Genomic DNA, 23,308 nt, shown 5'->3' on the forward strand with positions numbered 1-23,308 from the left:
TGTTGTCATGGGGAATACTGTATTACTGATGTCATGCTGTTGTGGGGAATACTGTATTACTAATGTCATGTTGTCATGGAGAATACTGTATTACTGATGTCATGTTGTGGGGAATACTGTATTGCTGATGTCATGTCGTGGGGAATACTGTATTACTGATGTCATGTTGTGGGGAATACTGTATTACTGATGTCATGCTGTGGGGAATACTGTATTACTGATGTCATGTTGTGGGGAATACTGTATTACTGATGTCATGGGGAATACTGTATTACTGATGTCATGTTGTCATGGGGAATACTGTATTACTGATGTCATGCTGTCATGGAGAATACTGTATTACTGATGTCATGTCGTGGGGAATACTGTATTACTGATGTCATGTTGTGGGGAATACTGTATTACTGATGTCATGTTGTGGGGAATACTGTATTACTGATGTCATGTTGTGGGGAATACTGTATTACTGATGTCATGGGGAATACTGTATTACTAATGTCATGTTGTCATGGGGAATACTGTATTGCTGATGTCATGCTGTCATAGAGAATACTGTATTACTGATGTCATGTTGTGGGGAATACTGTATTGCTGATGTCATGTCGTGGGGAATACTGTATTACTGATGTCATGTTTTTTGTGGGGAATACTATATTACTGATGTCATACTGTTGTGGGGAATACTGTATTACTGATGTCATGTTGTCATGGGGAATACTGTATTACTGATGTCATGCCGTCATGGGGAATACTGTGTTAATGATATACTGTTGTGAAGAGTACTATGTTACTGATGTCATGTTGTCATGGGGAATACTGTATTACTGATGTCATGCTGTCATGGAGAATACTGTATTACTGATGTCATGTTGTGGGGAATACTGTATTGCTGATGTCATGTCTTGGGGAATACTGTATTACTGATGTCATGTTTTTTGTGGGGAATACTGTATTACTGATGTCATGCTGTCATGGAGAATACTGTATTACTGATGTCATGTCGTGGGGAATACTGTATTACTGATGTCATGCTGTCATGGGGAATACTGTGTTAATGATGTCATGCTGTCATGGGGAATACTGTGTTAATGATGTCATACTGTTGTGAAGAGAACTATGTTACTGATGTCATGCTGTTGTGGGGAATACTGTGTTACTGACGTCATGCTGTCATGTGGAATACTGTGTTACTGATGTCATCCCGTCTAACAGAATACCACATTACTGATGTCATCCCGTCTAACAGAATACCACATTACTGATGTCATATATTCACACAGAATATTCCATCACTGATGTCATGGTTCCACAGAGAAGTCTGTGTTGTCCTGCTAGTGCTGCTCTTAATGGCAGACATTGCAGACCTAATAGTGACTTTAGGTTGATTATTTCTTGGTGCAGTGAATATGTCTTATTGATCCTTGCTTTGACAAAGCCGACTACTGAATTATTTGTTGCGAGTTGATAATGATTAACTGTGAGACATTTGTCAGTTAATGTGTATCAGACGCTGGTGGCATATTGGCATGCACATGGCACAATCAATGGTTAACAATGTTTAATGTTCTTTATAGTTTCCTTCAGCTAACTGTGGGGGGTTGGGTAGCTTAGTGGTTAAAGCCGTCGGTCGTCACGCCGAAGACGTGGGTTCGATTCCTCACATGGGTACAATGTGTGAAGCTCATTGGTGTCCCCCGCCATGATATTGCTGGAATATTGCTAAAAGTGGCGTAAAGCCATACTCATTCACTCACTCACCCACTTTAGCTAACTGTCGTATTAGAGGTACGAAATGTTCGTTGTTTAATGCCGCACTCAGCAACGTTGCAGTTATATGGTGGCGGTCTGTAAATACTTGATGACTCTGGACCAGACAATCAAAGTCAAAGACAATCAAGTGATCAACATCATGAGAATAGATCTTAGCAATTCGGATATGGTGACATGTGACAATCAAATCAGCAAGTCTGACCTCAGTGATCCTGATAGCCTCCTCTTACAACAAGCATGGGCTGCTGAAGACCAATTAAACTAGAAACCAAAATCAAATTGTCAACAGCTTAGTAAATCAGTTTCTGCCACTGGCCCTCTGTCCATTTTGGGAATGTATTAAATCCAATGGTCATGTAGTCTGGGTGTACGAGATTGGGGATTGGGTCACTGGGAAAGGGATTGGTTTCAGGACTTGTCTTTGTTTTGTGGATATCCCAATATCCTACCATGGGAGCAGTGGGGTAGCCTTATGGTTAAAGTTTTCACTCATGCAGAAGACCCAGGTTCAATTCCCCACACAGGGTACAATATGTGAAGCCCATTTCTGGCCTCCCCTTCACTGATATTAATGGAATATTGCTTCAAGTAGTGTAACACCTTCAACATCTAAGCCGTAGGAATTCTTTTGGAATTTGGCATGTCATGTTATAGGTCAAGGTCACAAGTTATGAAATGCTTACAAAACTTTGGTAGTAATACGAGGAGTTAGCTCACCTGGTAGTCTGTCAAACTGACCCTGAAACAAATATGTTCAAGAAAATCCATGCAAGTCTAGAATATGTGGCAAGTCTAGATTATGGCAGTTTCATGACCATGAAAGTCTCTTATGCTCCTTTTTATCACCCCAGCATATAATGTGGGGGGTATAGTCTCTTTGCTCCTTTTTATCACCCCAGCATATAATGCCTCGTCCATCTGTCCGTCCGTAATCATTTTGTTTCCAGAGCATAACTAAAAAACACGGTCAATATTGTTAAAACTAAATTGGTAGATAAATCAAACAGATCCCAAAGTGGTGCCTTTTGCTATTTGCAGAATTTTGACATTTTTATTGTTTTCAATTTCCATGGAAACACTTTGGACTTAGTCTAAAAAAGATCAAGTTGGACATTTATTCTGTCAAATTTGTGGGCTCCAGGGGGATTTGTCATCTTCTGATGACTCTTGTCATAAAACTTTATGAAGTTAATTTAGAACAATTTCTCTGTAAAAATATGTTCATTTCAAAGAGAAGATGTAATTCTGGCTCAAAGGTCTAGGGGCGGTGGGGTAGCCTAGTGGTTAAAGCGTCCGCTCGTCACGCCGAAGACTCGAATTCGATTCCCCACATGGGTACAATGTGTGAAACCCATTTCTGGTGTCCCCAGCCGTGATATTGCTGGAATATTGCTAAAAGCAGCGTAAAACCAAACTCACTCACACACTCAAAGGTGTGGGGCTCATTTCAAGTCTAGCTTTAGACATAATTATGTCCTTTTTCTGAAATACGGACTTGGCTTTCTGCAATATTAGGCATGTCACTAACTGCCAGACTGACAATGTGACATAGTCAATACATGATCAAATGTGAAATAGAAACCAACAAAGTATACTTTGATGAAACTGATGAATAGACCAATGGTATTGCACCTAAGACAATGAAGTTTATAACCAGGAAAATATTTGCATTTTATATTTTACCCTTAATTTTTGGTTTTGGTTTTCCATTTTTATTGCATGGTAGGAAGTGGACTTTAATATCTTTTGAAACTATTTCATTCTATATTTTTAAATTATTGTGGAAATGATCTTCAGACATATTTTGGTGCCATTTCATCAAATCAAATTCCTCATAAAAGTGTTTTTCACAATATTGAGTCTGTGGTTTAGTAAATGGTCTAAAAGCAACAGGGGTTTAGGCACACCTTTTCAACCTGAACTTTTGATCTTTTCCCAAAGCACTGTTCATCATACCATACAATGACGGCTGTTATTAATACCTGGATTTACGTTACATTCATTGTTAAATAGTTGTGTTGACAACAGTACGAAGCAGAAAGATCTGCCCTCCCCAAACACATAATTATTGTATGTATATTTTCCCGACTCAACAATGGATATTGTCAAAGTGATAGTTCCAAGGTTAATGCAAAATCAGGTCCAAGTCGTCTAACAAGCAATGTATATAAAGCTGAGTAGATTTATTACACTCGAATAAATCCGAATGAAAGGTTGACCTCACTTGGATAAAGGATTTCTTCCCCTCTTTATGATCAGGTATTGTGAATGGGGTTTGATAGTGGGGATCTACTTTGGGAGTTAATCAAGCGGGGAATACCAACACCTGATTTGAATGGAATACAGTTTCGTATGACATGCTTGTCTGTATGCTGTGGATGTCATTGATATGTATTACATACCCCTGTATGCCTACAACAACAAGGTTCAACTTCATTATACTTTAAATATTTTGATTCAATTTGGAATATTAAAACTTTGACATAGTACAGTTTATCCTTTGTGTTTATCAATGTGTATGGTTCAAGGATGTGAGACTTAACGGAAATTTCTTGAATATCAGACAAACTTGATGAAGGCTGGTATATTTTCGTCTCTTTTTTTAAGAAGGATTAAACAATATTTTCTTGTTTAAATTATTTTGGTGAATATACAAATAATAATTTTAAAAATGTACAGTTTGATATTATGATAAATTCTTGAGTAATAATTCAATAAAAACAGTCATAATCACAGTTCATTTGTATAAGAAAAAGATTTTTGCAAATCTCGTAATTTTTCAGTCCTTGTAATATTTAATTGATGTCAACTCAGACTATTTTCATGTTGCCTTCTGCATCTGCATGAATGAAAGAAGGAAAGTTTATGTCACAAAAGATAAACCGTTCAATAATTCCATTTCATGAACTTACAACGTCAAACAATGCAAAGAGTCCAAATTTTATGTGTTATCAAAATATTTTTATGATTCTGACATCACAAGCAAAGAATGCTTTTTTGTCAAAATAAATAAGAATAGATAAATGCAAAAAACAAATGCAAATTGTGCAGCTTATTTTATGAAATCTTAAATTTTAGATCACATGGTAATAATCTTTAAAACAAATTGTGATAGATTGAGTTGCTTTGGAAATAATTCTTAAATATATATGGATAAAGATAGATCAAGCGGCCGTACTATTATGAGCTTGTAAGGTTAACAGTATATATTTGTTAATTCAGCACAAATTTTCACTGCAGCAGGGAAAACTGAGACAGGAAAATATTTTTGTTGTTTCGTGTTCGAAAGACAATACAGATGGGAAGGAGATGAGAAACACAGAAAAACATATGGACAGCCTTAGAGGAATTCGAGTACAGTATAAATTTCTAATTGTCTGTCCACAGCCAGGAAGCTCTTAAGAGAGATAAGATTATAGCTATAAGGCCATTAAACTGTTGATGACATGTAGTGTGTACTTGAGATTTCCTGAATGACTACAGAAGCCCTTGGGCAAGATAAGTCACCTACAGTGGAGAGGGGACATATCCGGGCAACCCTGGGCACTGCATGCTCTTCTTGTATATCGGAAAATGGACGTCAGATTGCTACTGCATAAATCAAGCTGACATATTTATCGCTGATTGTGTATCAGCTGTTTTGGATGAGGATTTATGGCTTGTATGAACAGCAGTTGTTTACAAACTAAGTTTAGGTTGAGATATGTCGGTAGTTGTTGTCATGTATAATAGTTCAAATGTTTTATCCAGAGATGTGGATGTTTTATGTATTTTTTAAAGAAAGTATTAAATCTGTTTCATGCAGATGATACAGTGTTTGAAGCCCATTTCGGGTGTCAGCCCTGATATTGTGATATTGCTGGAATATTACTAAAAGCGGTGTAAAACCAAACTCACTCACTCACTCACTCTCACTTGCTCACTCACTCACAGGCCATAGAAAAATAAATATGACTGGGCAAGTCTAGATTGCCTCTGTTGAAATTGCGACTTGTTTTTCCTTTGAATTTTTTCTGGGACTTAATGTGAGTGTACGTTTGTTCTCTTAAGCATATTTCACCAACAGAGTGACATGTTTCTTATCCTATGGCTACAGTTGTAGTGATAATGTTGTTTGCAAGTTTTGGTACTTGGCAATGTTAGTGGAGGCAGTGTGACTTTGGCTATACAAGCACTTCAGGGCTCTCTGTAAGTAGAGTTCTATTTGAGGAGGTATAAGTTATTCTGTACTTTGTACTTACATATATAGATAACAGCTGGATTTGTTCAAATACACCGCTATTTTGGGAGTAGTTTTGATAGAGGTGGTTTCAAGCTGAACATGGTCATAAGCTCACTGAAGTCCAAACTTAAATATGAGACTTAAAATGGTTATATATGAATTACCATAAAAGTCTTCTCTATTTTGAGAGTATGCTGGCTATAGATCAGAATGTCAGTCATACCAATAGAAGTTAAAAGGTGGTACTTGTTGTTCCCCAGCCTTGTGCTTGATAGTGAGTGAGTGAGTTTAGTTTTATGCCAGACTCAGCACTATTCCAGCTATATGGTGGCAGTCTGTAAGTAATGGAGTGTGGACCAGACAATCCAGTGATCAACAGCATGAGCATCGATCTATGCAATTGGGATACAATGACCTGTGTCAACAAAGTGTGCTTGATATTAAGGGAATATAATAAGGACCTGCTGGCATGGAGACACTATGTTGTGTCGGCATCATGGTTAAACCATCGCTGGTTTCTCTTTGGACCAGCACTATAAACACGGACAGAGAGACACACATGCAGATACAGAACTGACAGACTGACTGAGTTTAGTTTCACGCTGCTTTTAGCAATATTCCAGCAATATCACGGCGGGGGACACCAGAAATGGGCTTCACACATTGTGCCCATGTGGGGAATCGAACCCGGGTCTTCAGCGTGATGAGCCAACGCTTTAACCACTAGGCTACCCCACCGCCCCTGCAGATACAGACATACATACAGACAGACACACATGCAGATACAGACAGACACAAAACAATTCAAAGAAGAAAGGAAAAACAAAGACAGTTAAAATGTAAACTAGGGTTGACTTGGGATCAATAAAAATAGCATGATGAAAGGTATAAAAAGTGAAAGTTGAGAAAAAAAAATCTTTATGCGTGCCCCTCCTATCTGAACTTTACAAAGTACACCCAGAGACACCATATACAAAAATTGCCAACTGGTTGTTTGGCATAATACCAGTATGATTACATTAGAAGGTGTCTTGAAAAATGTAAAATATCAATGCCTCACTTTTTTAACACTTTAAATGAAAAGAAATAAAAAATTAATATTTGTCCTTGGTAAAACGTATAAAATGTCAAACCATGACATTCTTTTTTGTTGCAGTAGTAACCACTTACTCAACCACATGATACTATTGGCAAAGCGCCACATTTTCGTAATGAATATAAAAGGACACAAACCTAGCTTCACCATCTACATAACATTATTAAAAGATATCTACGAGATAGAGAAATTTATCGAGAAGAAAAACGATAATATGAAACATTTTTACAGAAAATGGAATGTCCTAGATGCAGTCCTGTAACTTATTTTTTAGTCTTTTAATTCTCTGTAATATAAGCTAGCATCTCAATTGTTAATCTATATTCCCAATACCATATGTTATACACTGTCTGCTTTTTATTATGCAACCTGTACCATTCTACTCTACCCACATATCTTGTTCAAATGTAACCAAGTAAAGTGAATAAAAATACTTTACAAAAAAAAAAATCCAAATTTGTTCACTTTGCAGTTTTCGTACAGCAGTTTCAGGTAAAACAGAGCAGAAGTTTTCAATCCTTAAAATTAGTTGGTGTTTTATTACTACAGTATAAGGCAGGGCGAGAAAGTGCTTTATCTCGTCTAACAATACCCTTCAGGACTCTTCACTTTACTTATTTATGGATGTATGAGTATAACCTGAGAGCATTAAGGTGTTGAGTTGATCCTGGGATTAGTCAGTGAAAGGCACCAGTCTCAGGGTGACGGCAGTTTATTCCAAATTGCCGTCACATCTATTATTGCCTTAATACCTCATTTCCAGGGAGTTTCAGCACTTTTTTGGTGTGGCTCTGCGGCGTGTTGGTAGCTCAATAAAATATGTGCCAGTAAATTGTCTTTTCATTGGCTAATAAATACATTTTCTATTCATCTTGTGAAAAATCAATGTGGTGGATTACTGTAAATCTAGTAATCGATAGGAGGGATTAAGTCATTTCATACAAGGTGCATTTCTGTAGGACTCAAAACGGTGGCAGTAAGATGATCAATATGTGATTTATAATAAACAATTTTCATAAGGCCACAATAGAATATTTATTAGGTTTTCTTAGAATTTGTTTCAGGCTGGAGACGTTTTGTTTTGATACATATTTTCTTAATTCAATTATACAAACCATCTGTGAATATTAAGCATACCAACTGCTGACATGTGGTTCACATCAAGGATTATGTTTTGTAGGACTATTGCTGCAATTTTTCTGTCTTTTTTATTTATTTTGACCTGTAAGGGTTAAAATGACCAACACCATAATGAGAAAGAATTCTTAGTCTTTTGTTTGCCTGTATATGTGGTGTATTTCATCAAGAAAGAGATGTAGTGATGTTCTTTTTCAGTAAGTTCATGAGGACAGGGGCTGTTGGGGTAGCCTAGTGGATAAAGCGTTCGCTCGTCATGCCGGAGACTCGTGTTTGATTCCCCACATGGAACAATGTGCGAATAGAAGCCCATTTCTGGTGTCACCCAGCGTGATATTCCTAGAAAATGTGATATTCCTGTAAAACTAAACTCACTCACTCACTCATGAGGACAATCAGTGATGTGAGTTGAGTTTTTTTGCAGTACGTTGATCAGAGATGAAAATCAAATATTATATTTTTATGTCCTAAAGCATGTTTTTCTGTTGTCACATGTACATTCCTGTGTGTGCTGGTGTAGCGAGGCAGAGATCAGTGATGGTGATAGATTAGTATTGATTAGACTGTATCACTCTACCAGTGCCATATACCTCACAACATGCCTTTAATGAGGCAATTTGACTGATCATCTGAGTAAACTTGGAAAAAAGTGTGTCGAAAGTAATTTTTTGTACCAGGCCAATATTAATTTTATTCCACAGGACTCTCTTGGTGTCTAGAAATACAAAATGATTAGGGCTGTCAGGGTTGGTATGTCCAGAAAGGACTGACTGACTGACTGAGTTTGGTTTTACGCTGCTTTTAGCAATATTCCAGCAACATCACGTCGGGGACACCAGAAATGGGCTTCACACATTGTTACCCATATGGGGATTCGAACCCGGGTCTTCGGCGTGACGAGCCAACGCTTTAACCACTAGGCTACCCCACTGCCCCTCTCCAGAAAGGAATGATATATTCAAGTACTGAACAAAATAGACACATCTTTAATCAAAGCAAACATTTTAATACAGGTATATGTCTATTTCAGGTCAGGCTTGGTGACAGTATAAGCTTAAATCTTTGAAGGGCATTTAGAAGTTGAATGCATCAGAAAAGCAAGATTTATGGATGTCAACTTCTTTATTGTGAATAACACGATATTTCAGAGTGTATGCTTGCTCCTTCAACAGGTGATGCGCCGAAACATTGTGTATTCACAATAAAGAAGTTGATGCCCATAAATCTTGCTTTTCTAATATAAGCTTATACCATAGTAATACAGGCTTATACCATAGTAATACAGGCTTATAACAGGCTTATGATTTAAAAAGTAATGTGACATATGATAAAATGTATTGTTGATTTTAGACTGTATTTGTTATGCAATGTTCTCTAAGATAAATACCAAACACTGTCCTAATGTATTGATTCACTTTTAATCCCATTTTTGGTTTGCACAATTGCAAACAGTTGATTGCAACACTCAAAATGATATCATCCTAATTTGACTATAAAAGCCATTGAATGTATGACTTAACGACTTGTGAATTCTTAAAGGTCACATACAACCAAAAAATCAAACATAATTAAAACACAATTATCACTTATTCATGACATATAATATACATTGCTGGTTATGAAAAAAACATATAAACAAAATTATAAGCGTACAATCGCACATCAAAAGTGCAATATTGTGTACTTGGGTTTCCTTCCCAAGAAACGAAGCAGCCGGGATACCGAACCCAGTCAGAGCGGGTGGGTGTGCACTCAAGTGTAACGGCTGATTCATTTGCCGATTCCCTCACGGCTCATTGTGTGTGTATATATAGAGATGTTGGGTTTTGTAAATACATGCTCATTTTTGTTGTTGTGTATAACATTTTGCAATCAACAGACATCATAACATGTCATGTGTTCAAGTATCACACCTGCCTGTCTGTGTAATTACATAATGTGACAGAGACCGAACTCGGGCCATAAATCAATGCGTTTTGTTTTTGTGTATAGCCTGATTGGTGTTAAGTTCAAATTGCATGTGGTCAGTGATCGCAGTTGTGTATTGAATATTGTCATTAGCAGACAGGCAGGGAGACACACAGGTGTCAATAAAACAAGACATTGAGTTTTGTCTGTGACAGCGACATATCTATATCACAGTTAGAAATTCTGTCAACGCTAATAATGACATTGCTTTTAAGTATCGAACTGAGAAAGTGACTCGGTAAGAAGAACGTGTGGTGAAATAGACAAATGAAATTATATAAACAGTTTATTTACTGTCATAACATATAAAAAGCTCGTGCCTGTGAGATATCAACAAAACATTATGAAAATAGCTCACACCAAAGCCTTCACCGAGTATTCACCGGACAGCCCGCTTCCAAGCTGCGCGAACCTATTTCACTGCGCACGTGCTATGAGCGCAGTCCAGCTGTTGAAACCAGTTTTCCCCCGAAAAGTCGGGGGAAAATTAGTGAAATGTTTGAACTCCGATTTTGCGCGGGTTTTTTCATCGCGTTATTTTTCAACTTTATAAGTTGAATTTGCATTTTTGATGATTTGTTTCGGTAAGTCCATACCGAAAGGTATCAGAATCTGCAAAGTTGTGTTTTACGTTGCATGTGACCTTTAATGAAATATAACAATAGGAATGCAAATATATGACACTCTCATGCTAAGTTCTAATGTCAGTGTAACAATAGGCCATCAAATTGATGACCCCTTGCTTGATTACTAAATGACAATGAACTGAACAAGTGACAAGAGTCTGTACAGAACACCTCCCACACCTGGTCTTTACATGTCTTTACAATATCCTGATATTGAATATCTGTGTAATAACAATCGCAGAACCACTATTTCTGTGTTCATATACACAGTTCTACAGAACAGCATTTATTAAAGTGACACAATGACATTGTTTCATAATCTACTGGTCCTCATTAATTATTGATAAAAACCATGAACTAAAATATCAAGAGTTACGACTGTTTGTTATTTTCGTCTCAGCAGTGGTATGCAGTGGTTTCCCCTGAGTATGTGTGAAGGCAAATACCTGCTGCTCCTTGAATACAATTCGGTTAATGAGCTTACTTGTTGTATAAGTTGTCCTGTTACCTGTACAGGTAGGGCTCTGGCACAGGTACAAGCAGCTTTGTTGACACTGTTTGTTGCTAATTGCTGTTCTACACCTGTGAATGTATAGTGCTTATATAACAATAGTACCTGTTATCTAACATACTAATCCCAGACCAATTTTATTTCTTGTTTTACGGTTCTGCCGGTCGTATTTTTTCAAGAATAAGAAAAAAAATACAAATAATTTTCTCCGCTCAAAAAATATAATCCTATTGTTTCTATTGGCCAAAAATGTAAACTTACAAAAAAATTAATTTTTTGATTGTTTTTTGCCCCATATACACTTTATAAATTGCCAAAAGTAAAACACTTTTAGTATTTAAAAGTAATATAACTTTGACTGGTGATTTCCCTTTAGGTTTTCTGAGGACAAAACTCTGTAAAACAAGAAATAAAATTGGTCTAGCCTAAACAGGAAAAATCAAATTCTTGTCCAAACCAATTATTGAACACCTGGTGCTGTAGAAACAATATTTATTTTTGCTTGATGTGTTAAAGGATATTTGAGTAGCCATTACATATATGGTGTAAAGTGATAACTCAAATACTTATGCCAAAGTTTCACACAGATTACATTTTGTAATAATTAGTCAAATCTTTTCAGTTTACAAAATTAACTAATCTTAACAAGGACTGACTTCAGTGTCCATGGGTTGCCGAGGACCAAATGTACGAGGATTATGGTAGTTATGTTGCTATGGTTACAACTGGTTGTCATAAAAGTTTCCTAGAGAATTTCTTTTTCTGCTGACAATACCATTATTTATCTATTGGGAACACTTTAGGTGGAATATATACCTATTTGCTGTCACAAGGACTTGGACGTCTCTGGTCAAAATTTTAAATGAATACAAAAATAAAATACTAAGCATAAATTACACAATTTAATTAAAATTGAATTTTAACTCCAATAAATCTAGGTGATCATATAACCAGAGCTGTTGTAGTACCTATACTTCAAAATAAACTTTACTGTAGCTCTAAGATCGCAGATCACAGCGTGGAATGAGCCAGTGGTTGCCATATGTAAAAAATTTATGGACTTGTATGTATTACATATCAGGTGTCCGACACCTTGCCACTTGTCTAATACAGAGTCACACTCAAGGGATCTATCAATATTTGACTTCCTGACGAACTAGTCACTCCAAGTTGAGAGTACCCACAATGAGCTCGCTATCAAAGAGAAGCTTGTGTGCATAGTCAATAAAATATAACTCCAGCTTGTACAAATAACTCAGTAGTTAATAAATCTTGACACCTTTCATCCAGAAATATATGTACGTAGTAACCTGAGTTTTGAGTTGAGGAATAAAATTCAAAATTATACAGTGAATCACATCAAAACAATCCATCACCGGCAGTGGAATCCATCACAGGCAGTGAATCTTGAATGGAATCAAGGCATGTATTATTGGAAAGCCATAATCGGTGAAAGTGTGGCTGGTTCTGCATCATGGGTGACTTGTGACAAGAGAGTTCTGTAATATAGAATTGAGCAAGTTCTTTATGTGATGGTGATCGAGTCTATTTGCATGGCTCTTTGACTAGTGGACTATTGTAACAATCAACCCGAGTCTCTTTGTTCTGGTTGTCAATATCAGCTGATTGCTGTTGTTGGTAGTTGTATGTTGTGTACAAAACAAACATACCTTTGATCTCACAAACAATGGTATGAAATAAATGGTAGTCTCAACAATGATTACATATTTTGGGTGCTTATTTTTGTACCTGTTAATGAATATATTGCTAATATTTTTTAAAATTTTGGTTGCAGTGACTGATATGGTTGCAAGTTGTGACTGTAATAGTTGAAAATTGATCAGCTACTCAGCTGTTTTGGTAATAAATAGCATTTTGTAATTCAGTGTATATGATGACATGTAATATTCAATATATCATAGACCCATTTGAACCTTATTATTTAGATTTGTCAGTTTGTGCAAATCCTTGCAGTAATATTGCAGCCTTTGTATGTTTATGGCTATGGTGTACCGTTCATGTCATTGCAGCGATGTTGTCTGCTGGAGTCTCTGCTGCGGAAGAGCAACTACACGCCAGTTCCAGTTCCTGTACACGGTAATGCAGCCGACGCTGCATCGCGACTTCATGTACACCGCCCGTAGCCACTTCCCCGACATCGACTTCCAGCCAGTCAGCACTCACACCAGCAGGGAGCTGAAGGTGGAGGAAAACAACCCTTCGGTTTATACTACTCATTTAGTTAATTTCTGTCACGTAATCCTAGTTTAAGTATATCTTTGGCACCAGTAAAATACTTCATTGCATTATCAGACAAAGTCTGGAAGAAACAGAGCAATAAACATTCACCTTCCAATGTTTCTGAAATGATTTTCAAAATGTATTAAATATCCATATCCAGTTCTGTCATTAGTGTTTCCATTCGACACTGCATGTTCATGTCCATTTTGGACATTTCCAGCTAACTCCCATATTACCTTACCTTCAGCCCAACCAAGCCTCTCTAAGGCATAACATCCAGCCATCCTGTCATCCTTCTCTCAACCCTCACATCAACCCAGACTTCACTTTCCTTCACATTATTTACTTGTTTGTGTCATTTCAGGAAAAAGTGACAAGGTTGCGACAGAATAATTATTTCCGAGTGAAGTCAGCGTATCTTCAGCTTGATGACGATGTGAAGGCCAAGTTCAAGGACACAGACTGCATTAAGTTGCCCCATCTTGCCACCCATCAGTACAGGTTAGGCAATAATCAATCTTCATAGGAAAATAATTTTACAGTCTAAATTCCAATTTCGACCCTAGCTGAGCTTGGCTGGAACCTGTGTCCTGCTTGTAGCTCCACCAGTGGCTATTGCAGGTTATATCCCTTCTAGATGACCAATCGGATTCCTCCTCTCAGATCACTTGTAGTTGCTTCAAACAAAATGTCAGTGCTTAGACATAACAATCTGATGATGATGAAGATCCCTCTTGCAATAAAACAGGTTTTGCATCAAGTTACTTGAACACATTGATTTATAAACAGTAAATATCTGTTGATGCCCAGTTGAAGGTACAGTGACTACTTTGCAAATCCTGTTTTTGAGTGACATCTGCACTGCAGTGCCTATGTTGTTTACAAACAACATGTTGAGTGGACCTATAATAAATAGGCTCCTTAGGCAAAGTAAAATATAGTTCAGAAATTCCAGCCTAATTTAGCAGTTATTACTTCCTTGCCTTTAGAAGATAGAACATTGCATTCTGTAATTATATCATTCCTCTCTCTGTCCTGTCCACTCAAACACAAAGAGTGAGTGAGTTGGGTTTTACGCCGCTTATAGCAATATTCCAGCAATATCACGGTGGGGGACACCATAAATGGGCTTCACACATTGTTCCCATGTGGGGATTCGAACCCAGGTCGTCAGCATGACGAGCCGACACTTTAACCATTAGGCTACCCCACCGCCCAAACACAAAGAGCAGAGTAACAGCAATACTACTATGAGAATATCTATTGGAAATAATGACAGCAAACTGTTTAAAAGAACATGCTTACAGCGAACTGATGGATATAATGAGGGGTTAGGGTGTTTGGGCCTGGCCACTGGCTTTATATGATAAATATAAATATGGTCCAAATGCATATAACAAACTATGGTTATATTGCACTAACCTTAGTGGTTACTTGAGTTCATTATAATTTGTTATACAGTGGAAACCTGATAAGTAAAATTTCAAGGGACTCGCCAAAATTGTTTACTTATCAGGTATTTTACTTATCCAAACTTATAAAAACATGCAAATGACAACCATATGCATGTATATGTATGCATATGTAACAATGAACCACTTATCAGGGCTGGCCTCCAGTTGTCAGTGTATTGTCAACTGTGTGCTGCCAGCAAGCTGTAAGTAGGATGTTTGTTTAGCTGGTGACTGTGCCCCTCATGTCGGATTATGTGGTGATCACTAATTTAGTTATCCAGTCTCTTTTGTTAAGTAATTTACTTCCAGGGACCGTGAGAAGACATTTAGTTAAGCGGTATTGTTTACTTTTCTGAGTTTAGTTAACCGGACTCTAATAGTGATAATTAATGAAGAAATTTGCTGGGACCAAAGGAAAGTGTTTACTTATCAGGTCTGTTTAGTTAAGCGGTCTTTACTTAGGCGGTTTCCACTGTATTTCAAATTTATTCATGTAGTATCATACATGTGTCAAGTTTTAGAATTAGAATAACTGGATTTTTATCATATCATAATTGACCATAATTTTATAAAATATACTTCCTATCTACTTTTTAGCATTCCATGGCTACCACTGCTTGATTGGACTGTATTCATGTGGTCCAATATGTTTTCAGCACAAAGGATCAGTGTATTGTCCTGAATATATCTACCTATCCCATCAAATATCGGATTCCCCATAAATATTTATTGGAAATCATTACACTGAAATTGCCTTAAGTTATAAGATCTTTTAGACAAATGGTTATATTAACATGTGAATTTACTTAGAAATCTGAAGACGTTTCACTCAGGCATTGTTGTTTTGTTTACTTTACCTTGTATTATTCATGGCTGATGGGTAATGCTTAATGAATATTCATAAAGCTGTATGCATGCTAATGTCAGTTTGGTGTTACCCAAGCTGAAGACTGTTCTGGTGTAGTGGAGCATGGTTTACAGGGCTGAGTGAAACTGTGGAATGCTGAACATTACGATCATAGCGCTGCAAGAATAGGCATACACAGACCTAAAAAGCTTCTTTTAATCTTTTTATTAAATTATATTATGTTTTTTCTTGTTATAAAGTATTTTAAGAATAAACATTTCAAGATATGCATTATAAATATTTTATTTTATATATTCAAGAGAACAAGTCTTAATGAAGAAATTATCACTAAATGCGGAACAATTATTGAAAGAATTTAATGATTGTTATTGTGTGAATCTTCATCGAAGACAAATAAACTTTGTATCTCAGAAGGTAATTTGTTTATTGAAAAATGACAGATAATATTAGAAAATGTATTTTTTCTCTATTTCTCTATTTAAGAAATACAGTTCGCTCTACCACCAATACTGTATAGTGTAATAAAACACACTTTCGCCCTGAACTATTATAGCTAAAGTACAAGGACGCTTGTGTCCGAGTGCTTTAATGTTATAATAGTTCAGGGCGAAAGTGTGCTTTATTACACTATACATGGTGGTAGAGCGAACTGTATTTCTTTTCTAAGATGCCAAATTTAGTACTTTCTAAGGATACTTACGATTAATTTAAGGCAGAAAACAAACAATGGTGTGGGTGACCTAAATTAAGAATCCTCGCACAGGGCTAATTGGCGCGCTGTTCTATTGATGTGTCTGCCCCCCTACGTTAAGACGAATGTTACTAGAAAAAAACAATGATAACAGTTTGATGACGGTTTACGTTCGGATTAAATATCTTCTCTGAATTATTTTAATTACCCAGTACATCTGTCATTAACGTAAACCATATGGGGCAATATGAACGTCGCATTTCTACTACCAACGTAAGTTTAGATCAGTACATCCAGATGAAGCTGAGTAGTCAAGCGACATTCCACGATTGCATTGTGGGAATGTAAACATTGCGAACGTTACCGTGTCACTGAAAACTTGTGAGTCGAATTGACACATTTTAACCGTCATAAAACATAAACGTAATGTTTCCACCAGTGATGTTAGCTGCGTGAAGCAACTGCAAACCAAGAAAGGGGATGCAATGGAGCAGTTTACTGTAGGAGGCCGTACGAGGCGATGACAACTGACATGCAAACGGTTCGATTAGAATGGTGCACTAGAATGGTGCAGTGACAAGATAATGTCATTCAGTTGTTACGTCATCAAAAAACTATACCTTTATTGTCTGATAATGTTGTGTTTTTTCGATTGTTCTAACCGCTAGGCATCTTATAATGTGAGTTATTAATTTACTCATGAATATATATTATTATTGTTGTTAAGGAAATATTTTAAGAACTTCTCAGAGCATTGCTTACCAGGAAAAGAAAAGATACAGTCAGATTGCATTTTCTCATCATACAACCACGAAAAACATTAACATGACATATTCGAAAAGACGATTACACATGTTCATCTATTAGGCAATTTTCAAATTATGAATCAAGACCTTTGTCAAAATATTTGTTGAGGTATAGTCTGGAATGGAAATTGTCAGTTTGAAAGAAAAATGACTGGCTAATATTCTTGTCAGTCGCTGACAGTCATTCTGATGGGAAGGAATGTCCTCAGATCTTGGTTTAGAGATGGTGACAACTAAGATTTGATTTTAATGAGAGTTGAAAAACATTGCTGAATGACATCTGAGAATCCACAATACTCAATACCAGCCACAAAACATATATTCTCCTACGTGTTTTAGATCTGAACCCGTGAATAAGTCAGCCCCGAGTCTTCTCAAGTTGACGTCCAAGTCAGTGTTGGCCAAGTTGCCGCAGGGACACCAGGCTGCGGTGGTGAAGTGGGGCAGCACCAGCAGCATCAGTACCGACACGCAGCAGCCTCCGCAACATGTCGACACACTCCTCAGGTAGGGGGCTCACAGGGGAGGATCACCGACAAATGTTTCTCTCTATGAACAAGAATGTGTGACAAATATCCTTTATGGGCATTGAAAGGCAGCTTCCCAGTTCCCATTGTTTAATTACAATGATTCCTTCTCATATATTCAGACACACACTTGTTTTTCCCTATTTTCTAATTTTTCTGGAGTGATTCTTAAGTAAAACATTGTCATTGGGTGGCCTAGTGGTAAAAGCTTTTGCTTGTCAGACTGAGGACCCCGTTTGAGTCGGTCTGAACTTTACTGAAAAAGTGCAATGACAAATATAACATACATTTTTTTCCCGTTGTTGTGTCATGTTAACGAACGGAAAGCCTGATTACATAAAAATGAAAATATAAAAGAAAAAGGCACGGGCATGTTATGACATGTAGGAAAAAAAAAAAAATCGCTACAGTTTTTGCATCTTTCGTTATAAAATAAATTTATTTAAGTTGTAGTTGTATTATTTCAATTTTATTAAAAAAATAAACTTCATATTTATCAACATGATATAGGTAATGTCTGTGAATGTCTACATCTCTACAATCCAAGATGGCGGTCAAATGTGAATAACGAACAACGGGTATAGCGAACTAAATTTCTTGGTCCCTTGGAGTTCGTTTTATCTGTGTTTTACTGTATTACATTTTACCACTTTCTTAACAGTATTGTGTGTACATGTCAGGTTTGTGGAGATGCCGGTGAGGCGCCACATGCAGGACGAGACCTCGCCTCGTGTTGGCAACAATGTCAGATCCTCCCTGACCTCAGACTCCACCAACACTGGCAACTCCAGCACCGACTCACAGCTTCTTTCCACCGCAGTTGCTGGACCCAGGAAGAAGAGGAAGGTGAGCTACAGAGACTGTTGTGTGTGGGAAGTGACCATCACGTGTCTGTGGAGAGTCTTGGGAACTGTGTAGGCAGACCAGTATAGCGCCTCTTAACTTGTGTTATACTGCAGATGGCACAGTAGACAAGGCATACCTCCTAGGGTTTGCTGGTCATGGTTAAAGCTAAGATTTGTATTGATTATCAGTCCCTCCTGGATTCCGCGATTCCGCGGTTGCACAATGAATCGTAGAAATTAACTTTTGATGCAGAAAAACGTCTGGTCTGTGGAAACCACATTTTCATGCAGAATACCTGCAGAATTTGCCATTTTTCTGCCACAGAATTTACTTATTTTGAAAGTTGAATCAAGATTGACTATCAACCGAAACGAAAAGTAGGGGTAAATGTCAAAAGTATGATTGGTTACACAAAAACGAACTGAGACATTTGTTATAATGATATTTTCAAAATATTCATGAATAAAGATGATTTATTCATAAGGTAATATTTTCTTCAGCACACCTTACAATAATATTTATTGAATTTGACACTGCAATTATGTTCACAAAATCAATCTATTTGAAGACTGTAATTGCATTATTTTGTGTTTTTAACTGCCGAATATTTTGCAGAATTTTGCAAAATGGGATGAAAATTTACTTAAATTTGCTGCGGAATTCTTAAAAATTCGTCGTGGAATCCAGGAGGGACTGGATTGTGTTCCAGACCAGATGACCTTAATAGGTGGTACTTGTTGTCACTCTGCCTGGTGCTCAGCACAAAGTTCTCGGTGTCAGAAAGATATGATCGATTGGGGTATCTATGTTAAAATGTGGCATGGTATCTCAGTGGATCAGCACTTTAACACCGTCCACAGTCATCTCACAAGCAGCTACACACACACATATGCATTTCTATTTGATCTGGGGCAGTGGGGTTGACTAGTGGGTAAAGTGTTCGCTCGTAACACCGAAGACCCAGGTTTGATTCCCCACATGGGTACAATGTGTGAAGCCCATTTCTGGTAATCCCCCACCATGATATTGCTGGAATATTACTGAAAGCAGCTAAAACACATACCCACTCACTCTTTCACATTTAATAACTGTGTCATTCCCGAGACAGCTGTGTAGAATATCTATGGTTACTGTCATTAATGGCAAGTGAGGTTTTAAATTTATGTTTCAATTATTGTAAATATTCTTGGTGTATGGTTCTGTTATGACTCATATAGTGATTTTTATTTCTGATTGTATATAAGAAACAGAATTAAGATAGATGCACAGTGTGTGAAGCCCATTTCCCGGTGTCCCCTGCTGTGATATTGTTGGAATAATGGGCCAAAAACTAAACTCACTCACTCACTCTATTTGATCTTCTTTTCATTCTTCATATCTCTATACCTATTTTACTGTAACATATGTAAGTAAGGTCTTAGATTTCCCCTTAAATTATTCTTATGCTGAAATCAAGGAATATACCCTTTTGTCTCTTGTAGCTGAAACTTTCATATGTGAAGGACAAATCAAGAACCATTAAACATGAACCTAAGACAGTAAGTATGCACGAACCCTTAAGGCTTTGTCGACTGACGCACAGGACAGTTTATAGTTGGTATTCAGACCAATTCCTTATGCACCACACCTTCCCACCCACTGTAGTATCTGATTACATGAAGCTGGTTGCTGTGTGGCATCTGATTAGACATGAAGTATCTGATTACATGAAGCTGGTTGCTGTGTGGCATGTGGTGTTTGATGTATTAAATTTGTAGCTACAGAGTAGTGCAAAAAGTATTCAGCAAAATGGCCGCTGCGGTATCGGGTCAGTTTTCAGTACGTTGTGATCTCCGTTCTCGCATTGGTAATTTTCAAATAAAATATCACAAAAAGGTAAGTATACTTACTTATTATTGTGTGAAGGTGTCCTTTGAGATGAATTACTTTCATCACACGTCTTGGGATAGAGACAGTTTTACAGGGACTGAATATATTCAGGTGGGATAGTCTCCCAAATTCGCTGAATTTCCATGAACAGTTCAACATTCATGTGATCAAATGAACTCGAGACTGAACCTTTCTTTTGATTTATAACCAAACATTTTCGATCACATTAATGTCAGGTGATTGAGCTGGCCAGCTCATGCATCTGATTTGATTATTTTCTTTGTAGTCATTGATGACCTGCTCAAGATGCACTGGGGCATTGTCATCTTGGAATAAATACCCATCGTTTGGGAAATGTCTTGCAATAACCGGCCATAAATTATTTTCTAGGATGTCTTGGTACTTGTTGGCATATATATGACCATCTACAGCCGTTAATGTCCCCATGCTATTCCAGCAAATACAACCCCATATCATAACCTGATATTTTCTGTTGGTTTTTGGACACACTAAATCAGGTCACCATCCCTCTCCAGTCTGCCTCCACATGTATACATGTTTATCCTGTCCAATAACAATTTGACTTTCATCAGAAAATATTATTTTGTTCCACTGTTCATTCACTGTCCACCTTCTCTTTTCACGACAACATGCAATTCGCTTTTTATGATTGATCCCTCAAACCACAACTTTCTTCTTTGAAACCCGATGTTTGAAGCCATGTGAATGTAGTTGATACTCAATTGTTCATTTGCTGATAGGATTTATAAACTTGCCTGTTTTCATTGAATTTTGAAGATATTTCACCCAGAGTGTCCCGTCTATTAAGTTTCACAAGTTTCTCTAACACACGGTAATCACGATCACTCACGATTTTTGCCCTTCTACTTCGTGGTTTGTTCTCCATCGAACCCTTTGTTACAAACTTCTTAATCACATTGTTTATCATACTACGTGGTTTCTCTAATATTCTACTGATTTAACTGTTAGAATTGCCGACCTGATGCAACCTTACAGCTGTATTCTTAACACCGGGCGACAAGTCAGCACTTTTTCGACCCATGTCGTCTGCATCAGATAAACCGGAAGTATTCATAGCAGACGTTAACATAACTCACGTGACTAGCACGTGACATACTAATATATTTTATATGCGTGTTTGCATACGGATGCGTAAGCTGGAAGCGGAGATACAGTCATCCAAATATCAGCGTAGATTTGTCATAAAGACTGAATTTGTCAATTTGCCGAATACCTTTTGCACTACTCTGTATATGTAGCTACATTTAAAAAATTGGTTGACATGTTGTTTGTGATTTTCTGATGTTTGCATGAGATGTTCAGTAGATGTTTGAAATAATCAACCATAATTTAGAATGCCCTGTGTTTATCGTAATCAGGTTACATGATAAAAAAACACATTTGGACCTGCACTTGCCCAGTCTTGTAAATGATCCTCTGATTTATTGTGCCAAGTGGGGCGATGGGATTAAAGCATCCTCTCGTCACGCCGAAGACCCAGGTTTACTTCCCCACATGTACATAGGTACAATGTGTGAAGCCCATTGCTGGTGTTCCCCGCCGCAATATTGCTGGAATATTGCTAAAAGTGGCGTAAAACCATACTCATATTGTGCCAAGTCGTTACAATATGACCTATAATGGGATGTCCTCGCTTAGTCTCTGAATATATATAATTTTGAAAGTAACAAATAATTCCATTTAAATTGAAAAGGAGCCCCAGTGAGATGGTAGATTCAGAACCTGAGGAAATCGGGACTTGCTTCATCTAGGGCTTTAGTATTGCAGGGAGGGCGAGGCAGTATGGAAAATAATGTGGTTGAGAGACTACAGTCTCTCCTATGTAAGCCTGACGTGTATGTTTGTTGCAGAGAGTCTCCCTACCACCCTGTCAGTTGTCTCCGGACGCCCAGCAGTTGATGTACTGGTACACAGATGTATGGAACAGTAAGTACACCTTTCAATGTCACGCTGTTGATATATTTTAGGAAATAGAGTTCGCATATTCTGAGGATGTTATAAAAATTGAAACTAAAAACACACTCTGGAAAAGGAAAATGTCTATTATTGCACTGAATACAAGAATACATTTTGTCTATAAAGGCATTGCGACTACAAAATGTAAAACTACTTTCCTTTTCAGATACTAGGAAAAATGAATTCTTCCACAAACTGTTGTTGAAATTGGACCCAAGACAGCATTACTTCATTTCAAACTTCCTCACTGTAAGTACAGAATATATTTTGTTATCTCAGAATCATCAAGCACCTGCTTATCAAAGATATTCTGCTGTATCAGCAACTTTTCAAACCTCTGATTTAATAGCACATGGTAGTCATTGTGGATGTTAATGTCAACTTTTCCTTCATCACATAATTTGAGCAGTCCCTTTTTGTTGTGTGGTGTAGTGGTTAGAGCGTCTGCCCGGAGAGCGGAAGGTCGCGGGTTGGATCCCCGACCGCGTCATACCAAAAGACATTAAAATATGGTACTTGTTGGTCCCTGCCTGACGCTCGGCATTAATGGATACAACAAGGACTGGTCGGGTCAGAGTCAGTATAATGTATCTGAGTGGGGTATTCATGCTTCACTGCGGCATGGTATCTCAGTGGGCTAGCACTACAAAACCGGCTTCAGTCTGGGCTAGTACAAGC

General features: G+C 37.4%; 1 protein-coding gene across 1 annotated transcript in view; it reads left to right on the plus strand.

Moving 5' to 3' along the window:
• The window catches only part of LOC124282706 (F-box/WD repeat-containing protein 7-like), a 33,552-nt gene that overhangs the window by 2,419 nt on the left and 7,825 nt on the right, over positions 1–23,308 (plus strand). The window contains 8 exon segments of the mRNA XM_046718726.1: positions 13,361–13,402; positions 13,404–13,532; positions 13,936–14,072; positions 17,730–17,897; positions 18,598–18,763; positions 20,245–20,301; positions 22,525–22,600; positions 22,797–22,879. Coding sequence (XP_046574682.1) covers positions 13,361–13,402; positions 13,404–13,532; positions 13,936–14,072; positions 17,730–17,897; positions 18,598–18,763; positions 20,245–20,301; positions 22,525–22,600; positions 22,797–22,879 — 858 coding nt within the window.

Source organism: Haliotis rubra, unplaced genomic scaffold, assembly GCF_003918875.1.
Source record: "Haliotis rubra isolate DU_JTF1 unplaced genomic scaffold, ASM391887v1 Scf301, whole genome shotgun sequence".
Taxonomy (NCBI): Eukaryota; Metazoa; Mollusca; class Gastropoda; order Lepetellida; family Haliotidae; genus Haliotis; species Haliotis rubra.